Below are 21778 nucleotides of genomic sequence, written 5' to 3' on the forward strand. Positions count from 1 at the left end.
ACTACTCGGAGACTACCGCTAGCAGACGTTTTTCGGTGTGGCGTGCTCAGCCGAGAAAACTACCACCAGCGGTACTACCTCGGCGGTACTGGCGAGCTTGGTGTGGCGAGTCCTTTACTTACTTGGCATATAGTAAGAAACACATCCACACGCTCGCTGAGTGTAATTGGTGAGGCATTCCATTTCACAGTTTCGCTGAGTGTACACTTTGTAGAAGGCCAACTTGCGTTCATGTGGAAAGAAGCACTGCCTGCCTTTGGGACTGTAGTACTGCAAATTGGTGCTGGTGGTCATCATGTTGGGTTTCACAGCCAACACCACCTCCTGGTTGAGCGGCACTCTGAAGAATCTCTCAGCAACTCGCGGGATCTCGGCTGGGTTGTGCAATGTTACCTGAAATTCAAATTAAAATTTATTGGATTCAAAACCATACCATTTACATTTTCAATAATACAAGTAATTGACCGAGCAAAGTGAGGTCTAAAGGTACGTATACGCGCCGCGAACATGAACAATTATTCACTTTTAATCAGCTGACTATATCTGTATTTTTACAGAAACGGTAAGATACAGATATAAAAAGCTTGGCATCAGCTGATTAAAAGTGAATTGCTCATGTTCGTGGCACGTAAATCTGTACGCACCTTAAGATTCAAGTCGACGGTTTTGCATTTATTTTATTTATGTTTATATGTTTAAATGTTTATATGTTCCGCATTTACGGCGAAACGCAGCAATAGATTTTCATGAAATTTGACAGGTATGTTCCTTTTTGAACTTCGCGTCGACGTATATATAAGGTTTTTTAAAATTTAGTGGCCTAGTTTAAGGATAATATGAAAGGAAAAGGAGCCTCCTTCGAACGCCAATATTACGGTAGAAATCAGACTATAGAGTTATTGATCATTAATCAGCTGTCGAGTGGATTATTGATTGCATGCAATTAATATCTCAATATTTAACTTGGTGAAAAATCAGCTGTCGTGTGGACTATTAATTGCATTCAATGAGGCATGCAATTGATAACTCGAAATAGCATAGTATTATTTGCTGTTTTATTTTTGTTTAATTCTTATATTTGGAATTAAATAGAGAATGCATTTATTCAAATGCTAATTAATATATAATTATTATTTAACAAAAATCCTAAATAAATGCTGCAAATCACCCCGAAGACTTCTGCTACTGCAGACATTGACAACAGGGTTAACAGTTAGATGGAAATTCGATGAGAACTACTATCCAAAAATTAGTTGCCAGCCCGGGAATCGTTTATATTTTACAGCTGGCTATACAGTCAATTGGAGTAACTTTGTACCACTTTTCCGAATTTTTACAACAGAATAAGGACCAATTAATCATGAATTACTTTTATTGTAATGTTTCTGGAAGCAGAATATGATATCTACTCATTAAAGCCACTTTTAATCACAATAGAACAATATTACTCTATTAATTTCACTCAAAGTAGTGGTACAAAGTTATACTTGTATTTGGGGTTATTTTGTACCAAGGCATGGATTTTATATTTATATATATAGATATATTTAATTATATTTTAATTGCTTGGAAACGAAAAGAGACAGTTTAATAATTGATGCATGAGTGTAATAAATGGTTATTAGTAAAAATAAAAAAATTAAGTGAATATTACAAATAATAACACCTGCTTGCCATTTGAAATTGAAAATAATGACTGTTTGGAACAGCACGTTCAGCTAGATGCAAATGCGTCTGCAGACGACAAATGGGAAGATTCAAGATGTTGAGCATAGGACAGGAAGCTGTTAGAAGGTATGAGGAGTGCTATAAAGAAGTGAATGAATGGAGGACTTTCATGTAGTATTTAATATACCTAAGTGATTTTCTCGTTTTCACTGAGTTGGTACAAAGTTACCCAGTCTGGTGCAAAGTTACCCCAAGTGACTGTACGTCAGCTTATGAATTTCGGGGTTGCGATATTTTGATTTTCCACAGAATCACTCGCTCAATTTTTACTATCCACAGACGACGAAAGTCTCAGCCGTTTCAGCCAAGGATCCTTTAATTTCGTTCAGCGAGTTTTCCCAAAGATGAGACCTAGTGCAATCGAATTTTTATATCATATAAACCTACTATGTTCCAAATTTCGTGAAAATCGTTAGAGCCGTTATAAACATATAAATAACCAGATAACCAGATATAAAAATATAAACAGATATACAGAAATTGCTCGCTTAATATAATAAGATTCTTTAGAAATAGTACTCAGAATATCCTTCCGAGTATTTCTCTACCAAAACGTTAATTTGATTTGGATAGTCTAGTAGGGGGATTCCAAAATATGTTGTATATTGTATTTCTTATTCGTGTATTATGTTTTTTGGAAATAAACTAAATTGAATTGAATTGAAATTGAATTGAAATTGAATTGAAATTGAATTGAAATTGAATTGAAATGAATTGAAATTGAATTGAAATTGAATTGAAATGAATTGAAATTGAATTGAATTGAATTGAAATTGAATTGAAATTGAATTGAAATTGAATTGAAATTGAATTGAAATTGAATTGAAATGAATTGAAATTGAATTGAAATTGAATTGAATTGAATTGAAATTGAATTGAAATGAATTGAAATTGAATTGAAATTGAATTGAAATTGAATTGAAATTGAATGAAATTGAATTGAAATTGAATTGAAATGAATTGAAATTGATTGAAATTGAATTGAAATTGAATTGAAATTGAATTGAAATTGAATTGAAATGAATTGAAATTGAATTGAAATTGAATTGAAATTGAATTGAAATTGAATTGAAATTGAATTGAAATTGAATTGAAATTGAATTGAAATTGAATTGAAATTGAATTGAAATTGAATTGAAATTGAATTGAAATTGAAATTGAATTGAAATTGAATTGAATTGAAATTGAATTGAAATTGAATTGAAATTGAATTGAAATTGAATTGAAATTGAATTGAAATTGAATTGAAATTGAATTGAAATTGAATTGAAATTGAATTGAAATTGAATTGAAATTGAATTGATTCGTCAACTGAGGATTTTCTCACAAATGACAAATGTTGTATGCACCGTCACATATCAAGTCCTGATATAATGTATTTGTACATGTTTGACGATTTTTCTATTTTATTCTTTTTCAAATACATTATAAATATACTGTGTGGTTTGAGGAATGAAAATTTCTCTTCCTTATTCTATTCTAAATACATTGTAGAGGCCTAATGTGAGGTAGAATATCTACCTTGAATCCCTGCACAGCACCCCGACACAGATAGTCCAAGTCGTTGTATCGAGCCAGCATGAGAATGGTGAGGCCTGACTTCATGCCTGAGCCAATGGCGCGTCGCGGATAAGTGTCGACGGCAGCCGACTGGTCGTAACCGTCCTCCAGGTTCCAGCCGATCGCATCCGGCAGCGACTTCCGGTACTTGGAGTTCAATCTGCACAATATTGTCAAAAAATAAAAAACCGTAAGGCTGGCCACTAACAGTATAATATGCATGATACATAGTCATCATACAGTTGTGTCATCCCAGTATTGTAATCACAGTAAAACGCTTCGAGCAAAATGTTTTGAGGTAAAGGTTTTTGTATCTCCGATTTTTTTGTTTATTTTCTGAGAATTGATATTGTGGAATCTTTCCATAATTTACTAGTAGTTCTGCGAACAGTAGACCTCGCTCATGAATACAACTTTCAATCTGATGAAAAGGGCCAGTACAGTAAGTACAGTATATTGTGAAGATTTAGCCATGATTGTCATCTATTATTTTCTTCATTGAAAGTGCTAGAGACACTGTTTGCAGGGACACCGGACTTATCAAGGAGTACTTTTATATCGATTTATACCTTTCAAATGGAAAAGACTAAGAAATTGTCAAAAAACCACAGATTCATTGATACTCAGAAAGACCGGTTTCGGTCATTATCAGAGTTTATCAGAGATTGACAATGGTGTAATTACCAAAACCGGTATTTCTAAGTATCAATATATCTGTGGTTTTTTGACAATTTCTTGGTCTTTTTAATTTAATGTTAATAATTACCACAATATCAACTTCTCAACTACACAAAAAGGAAAAAAATTACCTTTATACCTTTACATACACATTTTTCTCTACAACTGCAGTATTGGACTCCAATACAATAAAGATTTTTTAAAAATAATTTATCCAATTAATTTGTTAAATCAATTTAATAATAATAATAATAATAATAATAATAATAAAATAATAATAATAATAATAATAATATAATAATAATAATAATAATAATAATATTAATGATAATAATAATAATCCTTTCCTTTCCTTTTTCCTTCGTCCTGGTACCCCCAGAAGAAGGGAGTTTATTATAGAAAATATAACAAACAAAAATGAAAAATACACTTATAAAAAGAAATCTTACAAACAAAACAAATGAAGAATAATAAAAAAAAAGCAAGAATGACAAAAGATAAGAAGATTCCCTTTCAGTAGAACATTTCAAATATTATAAACCAGACGAATTATAAATTCTCCAAAACCTTCTAAAGAAGGTTTGACTGGAGGAGTCAAGTTTTACATTATATTAAAAAAAACCATAGAAATAGTACATTGATATAATCAATCAGTGATCCCAAAATAATAATTTTCAATTTAAATCATATCAAAAGAGAAATAGTTGTCAATCTTGGGTAGAAAAAAAAATTAATTGATACATTGATAATAATTCATTTAACTGTATTGTGTAGCAATAAAATAATAAAACCAATGGGATTTCAGTTTTCGCTTATCACAAACAATAATACACAAGAAAAAATATATAAAAAAAAGAAAGAATTTATGAGGATCATTCAAATTCACTCAAATTATTTAACAGAAAGTATTTCATCTTATTCTTAACGATTGAAATTCTATCCAGACCAATTAAATCATCTGGCAACTCATTGAAAATAGTTGGTACAACATAACTAAGTTCACATTTACCATGATAATTATTGTATTCGGGCACAATAAACCTCTTATAAGCAGCACCTTGTCTTCGCTCATGCAAAATTCTACTTGACATTTTATAGTTATTAGAAAAATAATTATTTAATAAGATATCATATCTGAAAAGCTCGTTTACATGAAGAATGCTATATTTTTTAAACAAATTTGGCTTAGGGTAACTCTCTTGTTTTGAATGAACTATTTTCAGCAAGGAATTTTGTAATCTCTTAACTCTATCAATTTCATAGCCACTTGCATTACCCCAAACATTGACACCGTATCTTACTACGGATTCAGCTAGGGCTTTATAAACAACTATCAATGTCTTATAATAATAATAATAATAATGATAATAATAATAATAATAAGATGATTCAATTTAATTATTCTATCTCATCATAATAATTTATTTTATAATAATATATTATTAGAATAAGATAAAACAATATTAGTATTATCTGCAAAAAAAATCTGGCAGGAATGAAAATTGAACCTGGGTCCCACAGAGTGTCAGACCACTATCTAACCGGCTCGCCCATCATGTGCTCATAACAATAGATGCGAAAAAGTATGGCAATGAATCACTGTATCTTCAAAGACACATCCTTTCTGGATTGAGGTTAGTTTGGTTTTTTAAATATTACAAAAAAACCAGAGGTTTTATCAAAATCGTTACACATACATTTCTGCGCCTTGTTTCAAAGAACTTGCATACCAAATTTCATCCAAATCAGACAATAACTGCGACTGTAACTGCGGTACAAACAAACAAACAAACATACGAAAGCCGATCGAGTCGAAACTAAGACCTCAGCTTCGCTTCGGTCAATTAAAAAAACACAGTTCCATTTTTGTCACATCCACATTTATTGGACATTTATACAGTTTCGTGTTGAAATCAGTAGGGATGTTTAGCTGTAGTGCATAGATTATGTAACTATAGTCTTTAAGTACCTAAGTAAGTTGAAACTTGGAGAAAATATCAGTGTTGCCAAATTGTGCGAAATTTCAATTTTTTCATGCAAGGCCATATTACAGGAATGCATTCAATTCGACAACACAGTCGATGCAGAGTTGTCTATTTCAATATATTCAGTCATAAGAGCTTGCATAAAAAGACTGAAATTTCGCACAATTTAGCAACATAAATGTCTCCAAATCTCAACTCATTTTATACAAACTTCAAATAGAAGTGTTGGTTTCAACACGAAACTGCAGTCCTGTATAAATGTCTATTGAATGTGGATGTGACAAAAATTAAAATGTGTTTTTCCAATAAATTATGGAGAAATTCCACACAAAACCGGTATCAATTTTCATTTAACAAATTTTATTGAATTTTAAATGCCTAATAAATGATGTTGACGTGACAAAAATAGTTCTACATGTTCAAAACTACAACATGTAGAACTTACATGATTGTGTAAGTTCTATAACTTATAGCTTTGAAGTAATATATAGCTTTCTATATATAGCTCTATGAAGCTTTCTATTATATAGTAATGAAACATTTATGATTCTTGCGGACTTGTTGGATAAAAAATCAAGTAGACTCTGTTTCTATAAAATAAATACAAGGTTTTTATATTATAATGATAAATTACTTGCTATTTTACGGTACTTGCCCGTCTTTGTGGTAGAAATCAAAATGATTCAATGAATTTGAGGTGAAGCAGTATCCTTCCTCAGTCATAATAGGAGTGAAAAACTCTGAGCAATTTGTTAACGTCTGTTTCCATTTGCAAACGAAAAGAACCTCATCAAATTGAGATGCAACCTGAAAACAACTTTTCTTTATTATTCTCCATTCACATTATGAATGCAAATAGAAGACAGAGAAATAATTATAATGGAAGCCTTGAGAAACTTTATTGTGTCCTTTCCTATAATGGAAATTAAAAATCAGAGCACACTTTTAATATTTATTCCAACACAAAATGTTCCAAATTCTCTAGAATCATTTTCAAGTGTGAATGAGAATTATTCTCTATTATTAAGGCTGTGCAAAGGCTAAAAATAATCTTCCTACTCGTGATATTTTTCTAAGTTTATAGATTTGTATTATCATCAAGCTATCAAAATGAAAAAGTTTTCTTAGGAAAACATTTTTTTTCGATCATTACTTTTTGAGATATGAACGACTGATGTTTGAATTTTTAGGACAGAACATTTCAAATTCAGTACGATATAAATCCATGAGATTTGGAGGATGGATACTTCATGGTATTGTTGATCTAGTAAAACAAAAATATCAATTTTTGGAAAAGTTATTCAATTTACCAAAAATAACTCAACTAAAAGTTATTTTTGGTTATTTTTAGTAAATTGAATAACTATCTTAAAAACAGATATTTTCAGAAAATTTCTGTTCTACTAGATCAACAATACCATGAAGAATCTATCCTCTAAATCTCATGGATTTATCTCTTACCGAATTTTAAATGTTCTGTCCTAAAAATTTAAACTTTAGGCGCTCATATCTCAAAAAGTAATAATCAGAAAAAATGTTTTCCTGAGAAAACTTTTTCATTTTGATAGATTGATTATATACAAATCAAACAACTTTGGAAAATATCACGAGTAAAATGTTTATTTTTAGCCTTTGCACTGCCTTGAGAATGACTCATCTGTGGATTTCAAAAATATCTGTGTTGGAATAAATATTAAAAGAGTGCAATGATTTTCAATTTTGAATTTAGTAAATAGAGTACCGTATACTATAATCAAAGATCGTATCCATGAACTACAAATTGTCTTTTTTTTGTTAGGGCTACACTTCAATAGAAATAACAATAAAAATCAAGTACAGTTTTTTAATTACTTGTTAATGGCATCATATAGCCGAAATAAGTCGTAAGTGAACAATTTAAAAAAAGGGTAGACTTACTTGGACTTTTATTCTTATTTCCGTAAACGACATTACAGTTATTGTAGCTCTAAATAACAAAGTAAACATGTAATTTCTTGTAAGTTTCCTTAGGTGGTTTTGGTGGTATCACAGCATTTAATTATAATAGGTACTTTAAATAAATTTTATTCATTATTTATCAATAGTCTTATCACTGTACCCAAATGTCATAAACTATAATAGCAGAAACATATTTTTGCCAGATCAGAAAATATTATTTTCTTGCCAGATTATTCTCTTGCTATAGTGAGGTCCACGTTATAATGGCAGAGTGTGATTTGCAATGGTGTTGCTATCCTTGTCTATCGTTCAACAAAGCAGATCTCTTTCATGCATTGCGATGTTGCCACATTGTTTATCAACAATGTCAAAATTCAACTAATTGTCAAAATTCAACTAATTGGCAAAATATTCAATCTCAATCATGAAAATGTATAATTACATCTTTAAAAAACATATTTTCTTGATAAATAACATAATGCTTAACTATTTTCAACAATAATGAACAGTTAAATCCATCAGATATACCAGTGTCAGCTGTTTGGGTGGCAAGGCTGAGATCTGGCAACCCTTTTCTCCTATCTTCCTACACTGCCATTATAACCTGGACCTCTCACTACAGGCATATTGGATGAGAATTCAAACCAAATCATAATTTTATTGTAGAAGGCTCTTGAGGTCGTCAAAAGTATTAGGCTATATAGTCAAAATTCAACAACATCCAAATCATTAAATAGTTAAAAATCACAGACAGTGATTAAATATAAATATAAATTAAAATGGTATAGATTAAATTGTCATAGTATTCAAATTGTGATAAAATTCATTTTTCCTCCACCTACTATCAAAAGTCTCATTTTACACCCTGGAATCGAATACTAAAGTACTACTTTTCCTCCCATGGGACTAAAAATAATTCCCAGCGGGAAAAGTGATCACTTTTACTCCCAAGGGAGTAAAAATAAACCCATAAGATTAACATGGGAAGAAGTCCGACAACGCCGCGATTGAAGAATGAGGAATGTGGCAACACTGTCGTGGTCGGTAGAGGAAAAGTAAAAGAGCTCTATTTCGATCTTTGGAATATTTTAGCTCTAGGAAATAAGTAGCTCTATTTCGATTGTTAGGTTATGTTCAACCGTTGGTGGATATGAAAAAGTACACACCTCTAATTAGCGCGTTGTGCTTGGTTGCACCTCTGCTCACTATAGCAGCCACAGCAGTCACTGTTACCATATTGTCTCGCATATTGTCTGAAGATGTAGTAAAATTATTCATTGTTATAGGTATTGGTGTAGGTGGAGGAAAAATGTTGTGTGCATCACGGGACTAAAGTACTTATTCTCCCTCAGGGAAATTGTCGCCCTCGGCTACGCCATCGGGCGACAACAGTTTCCCTCAGGGAGAAAAAGTTGCACTTTAGTCCCTAGATGCACAAATAACTATATTACAATAATACAAAAAGTAACTACGGTACTTAAATGCAGGCTCGCTTTCGAGCATGACCGCAATCTGAGAAATCTCCTCAAAAAAATCAAGGAAAGTTTTTAGTTTAGTTTTTAGTTTTATTCTAAGTCATTGACTAGCGCTGCTGAATAGACAGTGTCAGGGTTTATAAAACATGTTCCAAAAATGTTTCTAAATGTCATCTCAATAACACTTCCTATAAATTATTTACAATAAACTAGGTAACAAATGAAATTAAAACGCATAGAACCTTCTACCATAGTACATTCTATAGTTTTCAAAAGGGATCATTGCATGTACATATCTTGAAATGCCAAATATTGACACATATAGAACCTCATGGCACTCAAGCGATGATATATCGTAGGCCTACTCACCTCTTCCAGATAATCGATTTTCGATTCATTGATGGTTTGTTCACCAATATTATTGATATGCTGATCACAAATCAATGATATGATTTGACGTTTTTCCAACCTGGAAAATTAACATAAAACATTTGCATGATATTGCTGGCAATAATGAAGATATGAACTAATGTCAGTGTGAATGGATTGCTGAGTATGCAGGTTTGCTGTAATTATTAATTTAACTATTAATGATAATTTGCAGTTATTTTAAATTTTCCGAGAGAGAACTCCTCGACCCACGCTTCTAGGTTGGGGATATTCCACAAACTTCCAAGTCAACCAGAATGGGCCCCCGCCAATGATTTATTCAAGTCGACGCCTATGAGTTCATCTAGAAAATATGTGCAGTTTACAGAATGAATCACCATATATCATGGAATAAACATAGGATGATAATCGATTTTCGATTCATTGATGGTTTGTTCACCAATATTATTGATATGCTGATCACAAATTAGTGATATGATTTGACGTTTTTCCAACCTGGAATTAACAAAAAACATATATGCATGATTGCTGGCAATAATGAAGATATGAACTAATGTCAGTGTGAATGGATTGCTGAGTATGCAGGTTTGCTGCAATTATTAATTTAACTATTAATGATAATTTGCAGTTATTTTAAATTTTCCGAGAGAGAACTCCTCGACCCACGCTTCTAGATTGGGGATATTCCACAAACTTCCAAGTCAACCAGAATGGGCCCCCGCCAATGATTTATTCAAGTCGACGCCTATGAGTTCATCTAGAAAATATGTGCAGTTTACAGAATGAATCACCATATATCATGGAATAAACATAGGATAATAATCGATTTTCGATTCATTGATGGTTTGTTCACCAATAATTGATATGCTGATCACAAATCAATGATATGATTTGACGTTTTTCCAACCTGGAATTGACATAAAACATATATGCATGATTGCTGGCAATAATGAAGATATGAACTAATGTCAGTGTGAATGGATTGCTGAGTATGCAGGTTTGCTGCAATTATTAATTTAACTATTAATGATAATTTGCAGTTATTTTAAATTTTCCGAGAGAGAACTCCTCGACCCACGCTTCTAGATTGGGGATATTCCACAAACTTCCAAGTCAACCAGAATGGGCCCCCGCCAATGATTTATTCAAGTCGACGCCTATGAGTTCATCTAGAAAATATGTGCAGTTTACAGAATGAATCACCATATATCATGGAATAAACATAGGATAATAATCGATTTTCGATTCATTGATGGTTTGTTCACCAATATTATTGATATGCTGATCACAAATCAATGATATGATTTGACGTTTTTCCAACCTGGAATTGACATAAAACATATACATGATTGCTGGCAATAATTAAGATATGAACTAATGTCAGTGTGAATGGATTGCTGAGTATGCAGGTTTGCTGCAATTATTAATTTAACTATTAATAATAATTTGCAGTTATTAAAAATTTTCCGAGAGAGAACTCCTCGACCCACGCTCCTAGGTTGGGGATATTCCACAAACTTCCAGAGTCAACCAGAATGGGCCCCCGCCAATGATTTATTCAAGTCGACGCCTATGAGTTCATCTACCATATATCATGGAATAAAAATAGGATGATAAACTTAAGGTAAAAAGAACTACGTGGACGATTGGCTTGAAGCTCGAAGAGCAACATATAATTATAAATCTAGCACGGCGTGTCTAATCCCATGATGAGAAATTATTTAGGCCTATAAGAGCTTAATTCTCATGTGTCCGGTACTATGGAAATATATTTATTCCAATAATTTCTGATATTAGTACTTATTTGTACTCATATTCTTCAGTATTATTAATATTTCCTATTATTTTATTTCTTATTTGTACTAATTTTCAATTTTTCATTAACTTTTTCTCATGTAGAACTTATGTAACTCATGTAGAACTTTGTGATATTGAATCGGGAAAACTTTTAGGCTATAATGCCTGTTGTTTCCTCACCTGTGAATAAATGAATAAATGTAGGACTATTCATATTTACTCGGCCATGCTGAGTGAGAATACAGTAGTCCAATTATATAACTCATAAAAATTTTATTTTCACTGTGTCAATCACGTAGCCTGATATCCCATGATGAGAAATAGGCCTACATAAAATAGATGAAAATGAATTATTGGGAAATGCATTCGTTCAAATGCTAATTAATGAATAATTATTATTAAACGAAAATCCCAATTAAATGCTGTAAATCACCCCGAATAAGACTTCTGCTACTGCAAATATTGACAACAGGGTAAACAGCTAGATGGAAATTCGATGAGCTCTACTAAATTTCCATCTAGCTGTTTACCCTGTTGTCAATATTTGCAGTAGAAGAAGTCTTCGGGGTGATTTACAGCATTTAATTGGGATTTTCGTTTAATTAATAATTATCCTATATATAATATAAAAGCTGGATTCCCACATTTATCAGTAGCCTAGCAGTAGAATATTGTCCGGTGCAGTGCGAACATCATTACTATGAGTTCTAATGGCGCTTTATATTTATAAGCTTAGGGTACCGTACTCACTCGGCCAGGCTGTGAATAGTCTAATTCAGAATTCATGGGAATTTTCAAAGTGCTGGTCACTTTCACTGATATTAGAAATATTTTTCACTGATATTGATACTATTTTATTCATTCTTTTATATATACGCGATATTGATACTACATTATTCGTTCTTTTATATACGCTCTTGTATTTTTACTTATTTTATTTACAATGCAAATGACACTAATGTAATAACATTGGTGAATAAAATGATTAAAGTGCTATTTTTCTTCCAAATTTATAGGTGACAAAGTCCAAGATAAGGTTAGAATTTCACGTGTACAATTTTTATAAAATTTTAGTTCAAAATAAACATGAGAAAAATTATGGAATTGATGCTGCTTACTGGCTAATACCTTATTATTTGGAATGAAATACATTAAATATTAGAAAAAATATATGATATTATATTGGAAATAGAAGTAGACATTTATTTGAGTAATAGACATTAGACATATAGTGAAAATAGTCACTTCAAAAAGACAGAATTGTTGATGCATAGATTTAATGTTTGAATACTTGTGTTTGACTACAGTTACATTGTATTTTGTATATTGTATATTGTATATTGTATTTTATATATAATGGATGTGGCCTCTGGCTTACGTAATGATGTACTTTGGCTCAAATAAAGATAGTTGAATCATTGGATAATAAATTATGTTATTCATTTTGTTCGATATGACTCACTCATCATCAGTGAGCTCGCTGACATTCATGAGGTGGTAATGCGTGAAGTTGTAAACCGACTGCCTGGCCTTGTTCTCGCTGCAGATGGTGACGGCCGGAAAGGGGATCTGCCACACCGAGGTGGACTTCTCGGCAAACGACACGATGACCGGTGAGTTGTTCCACTTGGTCCACACCTGCTGGATCAGGTACAGACTCCACAGGAAACTGCACAAGATGGCCACCATCCACCATGTTCTGTCATCATAGAATTGAACAATCTTTTAACGATTAAAATTGAATTAGAATTGAACAATCTTTTAACAATCAAAATTGAATTAGAATTGAACAATCTTTTAACAATCAAAATTGAATTAGAATTAGAATTCTTTTCACAATTAGAATTGAACAATCTTTTAATAATTTTCATTAATTGAACAATCTTAAACATCAAGAGAACCCTAGTTCGAATCTCGACCGGGGCAAAAGTTTTTGAACACATCACAATCACATAGATACGCCATGCACCCCGTTTTTCAGAGGAGACTATACCCGTCGGTCACGACTACCTAAAAGTAGTCGTCGCATCTCTCATCATCATCCCTCTCACTCATTACCCACGCACAAGCCTTTGAGCTAAGGTGGGCATCATCCTCAGTATTATTATTATTATACTTGTCGATATAAAATCCAGCACACAGTTACAATAAGTACAGTCCGAGTTCTGTAGCTTTGACTATCGAAGAAGGGTCACTAGACTACAATACTACCCGTTCAAAAACGTAGAACATTATTGAAAATGTATCTTTCCATAAGCAACAGATGCTCTTTTGTATCTTCTCAAAAGCAGCGTGTTGCATCCGAAAGGATACACAAAGAGCTTTAATGTATCTTCCCATAAGCAACAGATGCTCTTTTGTATCTTCTCAAAAGCAAACGTGTGTTTCATCCGAAAAGATACACAAAGAGCTTTAATGTATCTTTCCACAAGCAACAGAAATGCTCTTTTGTATCTTTTCAAAAGCAACATGTTGCATCCGAAAAGATATACAAGGGGCGTTTTGGAGTTACGTCCATTTAGCACAACACAACCTATATAATTATCTCTCTGAAAGTAATGGATTATATTATGTCATACAATAGAAAGTTATTTCATAATAACATAAAAATTTCAAATTTCAATTTCCTAGACTACAATATTACCCATTCAAAAACATAGAGCATTATTGAAAAGGTATCTTTCCATAAGCAACAGATGCTCTTTTGTATCTTCTCAAAAGTAACGTGTTGCATCCGAAAAGATACACAAAGAGCTTTAATGTATCTTTCCACAAGCAACAGAAATGCTCTTTTGTATCTTCTCAAAAGCAACATGTTGCATCCGAAAAGATACACGAGGGCGTTTTGGAGTTTCGTCCATTTAGCACAACACAGCCTATAAATTTCTATGAAAGTAATGGATTATTATTATTATGTGATTAATATAAAAAAAGTTATTTCACAACCACATTAAATATTGAATTCCGCCAATTTCCTTCAAGTAACAAAATAATTTGAAAAAGAAAAACTCTATCACGGAATCAATGTCTTATCATGCCCTTGAAAACTTGAAAATCTACCCACCTTTCAAATACTGGCCTAAATAAATAAATAATAAATAAATAGATTTTATTGTCGTAGACCAATATAGGTAATTGACAAAGTCATGGTAATACAATTACGAAATAATAAAGTCAAAGCAATAGCTTAAAGTCACAAAGTAGAATTACATCAAGTAGAATCGAAAAACTCTGTCAAACAATAGAAAGGTCTCAAAACCAGCCACTCAAAAGTAATTTTTTAAAAATAACAATATTTTCACAACATTTGATATCCAATGGCAACTTATTGTACATTCTCAAGCCTATGCTGTCATAGTGTTTCATGCTTATGACAAGACGTTGATATGGAATATCAATGTGGTCTTTTTTCCTGGTGTCATAAGCATGAATATTGGATCTTTTATTCAAGCTATGGAGATTCTTTCTAGTGTGCATGATTACTTGAAATATATAGAGATTTATGACAGTCAATATTTTTGTTTTTTTGAAAAGAGGTCGACAGTGATCTAGATACCCTGCACCTGTCAATATTCTGATAGCCTTTTTCTGCAAAAGCAAGACCTTATTGATGTGGCAGCTGTTTCCATATACTAAAATTCCGTATGCAATTATGCTTTGAAAAAAAGCAAAATATGAGCTTCTGAGGTATTTTTCCGGTACAAGATTCTTCAACTGCCTTAACAAAAAGATAACCCTAGATAACCTAGCAGAAACGAAATTTATGTGGGGTTCCCAGGTCAACCTGTGATCAAACATTAAGCCTAAAAACTTTAAACTATTGTTATTGTTGTGTGTGTAATCCCTGAGACCAAATGTCATAAGCTGAGTTTTATCCTCGTTCAATTTAAAGCCATTAGCTCTGAACCACTTGGAAGCTTCCGCCAAGGTATCAGCTGTCATATTATGTAAAGTGTGTGCATCTGAATGAGAATTAAGAAAAGTAGTGTCATCAGCATACAACACAGTCTTGCTGTTGATTGTGAGAGGAAGTCTTTGGAAACAACATATTTGACTCCATGTAGAGTTGACGCCTCACAATAGTCCTCAATATGTCGTTTAATGAAGTTTCTTCTTTGAAAAGCTCTGAAAATATTATAAGATCCATAATATTGATGTGATTTCTATATTGTAAGGCAGTATAAAATATGTTTGGATGTATTTTTAAATATAATGGGGCTACTTGAGTGTTTAATTATTTTACAAAATTACTAGTAAATTTACTAGTAAATTACCAGCAAAATTACTTACCCATTTTATATAAACAATATATGAAGAGAGCAACCTACTGGTAATATTCATAATAATTTTTTTATACGTTTATTATTTCCATGTTGACTTTTATTCCACATTTTTATATTTTTTTTTGTTATTTTGTATAATGTTCGTTTGTGAAGTAAATTAATTGATTGATTGGTGTATGGCATAGAATTTCTACTCTTGCATACAACGAATGATCACTGTGTTGATTCATCATCATCATTATTGGCTCGACAATCCAAATCGGATCTTGGCCTCCTCTAACATTTGCCTCCAATCTACCTATCTATCCATGGCAGCAGGCCTCCAATTCCTGATCCCAACAACTCTTGCATCTCCGGCAACTGCATTCATCCACCTCAACCTTGGTCTACCAGGAGGTCTTCTACCTCCCATTTTGTGAGTCATTATCTTTTTTGGTAGAAATGACTCATAAATTCTCTGTTGATTGGTTATTACATGAAACCCAATATCAACAAGTTAATTAAAAGTAATATAATTTTTTACTTTTCTGTGAAAATAATGTGGAATTTACAAATCTTGCTTGTAGGCCTTCTTTAAAACGTGTGATAAAGGAAAGTTTCACAAATAAAACACACGTGGCATCTAACAACAACTGTATAAGATAGCCGATTTACAGGTTACAGCTTTAAAAAAAGGATCCACTTTTTTAGGTTGGAAACTTTACAATAAACTACCTTCAACTGTGAAACATTTAGAGTTGAACAGATTCAAACACATATTGAAGACCCACTTTTTAAAGAGATATTATTATAAATTTGAAGATTCTACATTCCTTGCTCTATCAACTGCCTCAAGTCCCATACCTGTAAAAATTTCAGGAGCACCACCCCATCTATGCAAAGTCTGATTTTAGATTCCCAATTATCAGGCTTCAGATACAATTTAAACAAAAATTTTTTAGTGGAAAAGATTCAGCATAAAAATCTCTACAATTAATGTCCAGTAACATTTCCACCCAAAATTGAAAATAAGCTCGAAATGCGAGAATATGAGATTATTCAATTGCAAACTGTTGATTCTAATAAATCTTCCACTATGAAGAGATAGCACCACTATGTGTCTGCAGCGCTATTATCCTGTCACCAGCTGGCTCAGATCTTAGAATAGTAGACTTGAGATGCGCGTGAACACTAGCGTCAGGTGATCAATTTTTATAACGGCAAGGAAAGTTGTGTGAGTGCACTACACCAGATTTTTTTTGAAGACCCCTTGACTGATATTTTCTTACCTACATATAACTCGTATTTCATCAATCATCACATAATAATGTTGTCTTGACTGTATATTACTCTGTTGCATATCCATACTTTTACACTATAAATGAAATGAAACTTGAATTTTTAAAAACACTTATAAAGCGAAAATGCACTTGATATTAGTAGTGACGATCGTTTCGACCTGGTGTGGGTCATCATCAGACTGTAGAAACTTACTCTAATAATCAGAGGATTATAACGGAACGATCGTGACTATGCCAATAGTAAGTCCATTTTCACTTAATATAAGTATTTAAAAATTCAAGTTGTAGGCCTACTGTATTCAATTACTTTATTTTGTTGTGAATTCTGTTTCAATTCTCCGTTCTGGGATTTTCTATTCTGTTTATGTATATTTACTTTTGTGCTAATTCAATATTTGAATCAAGTTAAGTGTAGGATAATCTTAGGCCTATATCATCCTTCTCCCACTGGCGAACAAGAGTAATCTTATGCCAGTGGTTTTTTACTTTCCTTGCCCTATTACCATAGGTAAGGAAAGTATTGCTTTCCAAAAAAAATTAAGGTACCCTAATTTCAAGTTTTTTATACGTTTCAAGGCCCCCTGAGTCCAAAAACATGATTTTTGGGTGTTGGTCTGTGTGTGTGTGTGTGTGTGTGTGTGTGTGTGTGGTGTGTGTGTGTGTGTGTTGTGTGTGTGTGTGTGTGTGTGTGTGTGTGTGTGTGTGTGTGTGTGTGTGTGTGTGTGGTGTGTGTGTGTGTGTGTGTGTGTTGTGTGTGTGTGTGTGTGTGTGTTGTGTGTGTGTGTGTGTGTGTGTGTGTGTGTGTGGTGTGTGTGTGTGTGTGTGTGTGTGTGTGTGTCTGGCATGAGTCTCAATCCTGGGAAAATTTCAGAAGCTCCGTAATATTCTTGAGGAAAATGGCGGATAATGACTAAAAAACCATGTTTTTCACGGTTTTCTCGAAAACGGCTATAACGATTTTCTTCAAATTTATACCATGGATAGCTATTTATAAGCCCTATCAACTGGCATTAGTCTCATTTCTGGTAAAATTTCAGGAGCTCTGTAACATTCTTGAGAAAAATGGCGGATAATTATTAGAAAACCATGTTTTTCACGATTTTCTCGAAAACGGCTCTAACAATTTTCTTCAAATTTATACAATGTATAGCTATTTATGAGCCCTATCAACTGACGTTAGTCTCATTTTTGGGAAAATTGCAGGAGCTGCGTAGTATTCTTGAGAAAAATGGCGGATGATTACTAAAAAAACATGTTTTTCACGATTTTCTCAAAAATGACTTGACTGATTTATTTTAAATTCATACCCTGTTTAGTTATTTATCAGCTCTATCAACTGGCATGAGTCTTTTCCCTTGGAAACTTAAGGGGTCCACCCCATCCTTGAGAAATGGACTTAGTAACCTCCTTCTCGTGCATGAGGTAGGTAGGTAGAGCAGTTCATAAAAAGCACACATAGTCGAGATAATCAATCTGTAGAACAGCTGTTTTGACGACTTTTAAAAAAATCATCGAATTTCACAATTTACACAAAGAAAAAAGTACTCTGAAAACAATTATATATATACACATATACAGTAGTCTGATCGTAGTTTCAAATATGTTGCCGCCAATCGTCATTATGTTATTCCTCTAAATTATTCTCTTTTAAGAATGAGGCTCACAGTTCAATGAGCAAGGAAAGTTGAGTGAGTGTACCACACCAGATTTTTTTTCACTTACAATCTATTGTTGAATATTGATTAAATTATTGTATTTGTCATTCTAGTCTCTATTTTGATTTTCTGTTTATGTATGAGTGTGGAATAAATTTTAATTTGAAAATTGATTCTATTATTACATTATAATATTCTTGATCTATAGTCCAATCAAATAGTCGTTTTTCAGGAAACAGCCCAGAAAAAAGTTTTCTGGACGGCTATATGTATTTTGGGGCGCTGAATTCGAATCTGAAATCTTTTGACACGCCAGAGGGCGGCTTCACCACCGAAACCCCCCAAAAATCCCTAAAATTTCGGACTTTTTAAAATTTTTCCATTTAATCTCGAAAACTTCGAGTTTTTGGAGAAAAATCATTTACTACAAAATTGAAGATAAAAAAATTTCCAATAAATTGAGTGGTCGCGCAGGATTCTACCATTATAGGTTCCGGAGACACGAATTTTCAAAAAGGAGTATTTTTAAGCGGTTTTCAAAAATTATGCAAACCTACCACTTCTACCCTATACAACTTGGATATTTTCCTAGTATAGATGAAAAATCACACATCACGTGAAAGAACAATTCATTATGAACAGGATTCCTTGGGAATTTTCGAATTTAGTAGTTGGGGGTGGGCGAATACACCCAAAAATAGAAAACAGCCTGTCCTACAGCCAAAATACAAATTTTTCATTATAATACCTTTTCAAGGCCTTCCTAACAAAAAAATACATATTTTGGCTGGAATATGTATCACATATGTATCACATATGTATCATATATTATCACACGAGGGTTATTTTCTGTGAGAATCACCCGTTAGAAAAACGACCATTTGACTAAACTTCATATGTTTTTACATAATTTGTGAATTATTTTAATTATTATGATTGATCATTATTTATCATAATAATATTGTAAAATATTACGAGACATCTGCCTTGGTAGTCACTCGACTGCATCTCTGGCATTTTCATGTCAATATAAACATATTCATTTATTTATCTACTAAATCTCTTCACCTCACCCATATGTTTTACTCAAGAAGAAATATTCAATATAGGTCATGGACTACTAAATCTGTAGGCCTCACCCATGTTCCATCCCAGAAGAAATATTCAAAATAACTCAAGAACTACTAAATCTCTACACCTCACCTATATGTTCTACTAAAAAAATTCAAAATAGCTTATAGACTAATAAATCTGTACACTTCACCCATGGTCTACTCCAGAAAAAATATTCGAAATAGCTCAAAGGTCTACTAAACCTACACACCTCACCTATGTTTTACTTCATAAGAAATATTCAACATAGCTTATGGATTACTAAATCTCTACACCCCACCCTTGTTCTACTCTAAAAGAAATATTCAAAATAGCTTAAGGTCTACTAAACCAACACACCTCACCTATGTTTTACTTCGTAAGAAATATTGAAAATAGCGCATGAACTACTAAATCTGTACACCTATGTTCTACTAAAAAAATAATATTCAAAATCGCTTATGGACTACTAAATCTTCACACCTTACCATAGCCATCTCTAATACAATGTCCTGGCCTACGATATTGCAACGTCGAAGCGTAGGCCTAGAATCTAATACATGATTGGTAAAAAAGATTTTAAAAAATACCAGCTGATCTTTTTCACCAATCATGTATTAGATTCTAGGCCTACACTGCGACATTGCAATATCGTAGGCCAGGACATTGCATTATTAGAGGTGGCTATGACCTTACCCATGTTCTACTCCAGGAGAAATATTCAAAATAGCTTATTGACTACTAACTCTGTACACCTCACCTATTTTCTACCACAGAGTGAAGAACACTAAATACTGGTTTCCTTATTCCGTGGTTCTACTAAAAAAATAATATTCGAAATCGCTTATGGACTAATAAATCTCTACACCTCACTTATATGTTTTACTCCATAAGAAATATTCAAAATAGCTCATGAACTACTAAATCTGTACACCTTACCCATGTTCTACTCCAAAAGAAATATTCAAGATAGCTTAAGGTCTACTAAACCTACACACCTCACCTATTTTTTGCCATGACTTGTCCTAGGTATGTACCATCCGATCCCTGGCATAAACTGGAATAACTTGCATTACAATTGACAAGTCGGATGATGTAGGTAGCCTTCTCGCGTGCCTTAATAACATTAATAGCTTTTAAGTTGACCTCAAAGGTCAGTTACATTTGTTTATGCTACTCTCATTATGGATGCGTGCACACAGAGAACGGTCAGCGGTCAGGGCGGTGATACGAGAATATAGAAAGATATATGTCGCATGGAGTTCATATCTATAGAGAACGGTCAGCGGTCATAAGAGAATATAGAAAGATATATATGTCGTATGGAGTTCATATCTATAACCTCCAAAGACCGCTCCGACCGCTGGAACGGTCATAAGAGAATAGGGAAATATATGTATGGATTTATAAACATCTATAACCTCCGAAGACCGCTGTGAGGACACTCTACAGCATACTCTCATCATAAGTAAGTGGTATTCGTGATAATCATATCGTGACATTCCTCGATAACAGCTGCTATGGCACCTCTGCGAGCTGTGTTAAAGTTCACTTCATCCTGTCATAATTAATTGTACGGGAAACATTTTTGTTTTTTCAACAAGTAATACAAACATTGATCAGTCTCACTGTACATGTTACACCAGTTCTATTCATGTAAAAAGAACTATACATAATTATTTTTTCCATAATGTCTGAAAAACTCGTGGCATCTCTGTTTAACCTTGTGAACTTGCTCATCTATTCTACATCTAATTAATCATCACAAGACTCAGCACTTAATAACTTTTATGCGTTTTTCAATGAATTCCCCAGTTGGTAGTCCCTCATCAGGCGTATATTTTGTACTTATTTGAAGTGATGAACACATAGCATAATGGAAGTGATGAAAGCAGAAATAGATCCCACCAAATACCG

General features: G+C 32.9%; 2 protein-coding genes across 2 annotated transcripts; both read right to left on the reverse strand.

Moving 5' to 3' along the window:
• Window positions 1–122: 122 nt before the first annotated feature.
• Window positions 123–9851, reverse strand: LOC120349471 (pickpocket protein 28-like; the record flags this gene model as incomplete). Its single annotated transcript, XM_039419707.1, is given in 4 exon segments — window positions 123–393; window positions 3250–3448; window positions 6607–6758; window positions 9734–9851. Coding segments are annotated over 3 exon segments (538 nt in total), but the record flags the coding sequence as incomplete, so codon positions are not given.
• Window positions 9852–10963: 1112 nt separating this feature from the next.
• On the reverse strand, window positions 10964–20960 carry LOC120348800 (pickpocket protein 28-like). The gene is made up of 5 exons (XM_039419579.1): window positions 20865–20960; window positions 15583–15676; window positions 14616–14632; window positions 13014–13250; window positions 10964–11075 (listed from the first exon to the last, which is right to left on the reverse strand). The coding sequence occupies exons 1-5, from the start codon at window positions 20876–20878 to the stop codon at window positions 10964–10966; spliced, it is 474 nt and encodes a 157-aa protein (XP_039275513.1). The 5' UTR covers window positions 20879–20960.
• Window positions 20961–21778: the final 818 nt, after the last annotated feature.

This window comes from Nilaparvata lugens, chromosome 1 (assembly GCF_014356525.2).
Source record: "Nilaparvata lugens isolate BPH chromosome 1, ASM1435652v1, whole genome shotgun sequence".
In the NCBI taxonomy this organism is placed as follows: Eukaryota; Metazoa; Arthropoda; class Insecta; order Hemiptera; family Delphacidae; genus Nilaparvata; species Nilaparvata lugens.

Bases quoted from the DNA above. Each gene is read 5' to 3' on its own strand.
- LOC120348800 (XM_039419579.1), bottom strand. The intron at 11,076-13,013 runs GTGAGTCATATC...TGTCAATTCCAG, and splicing joins AGCGAGCTCACTGATGATGA to GTTGGAAAAACGTCAAATCA.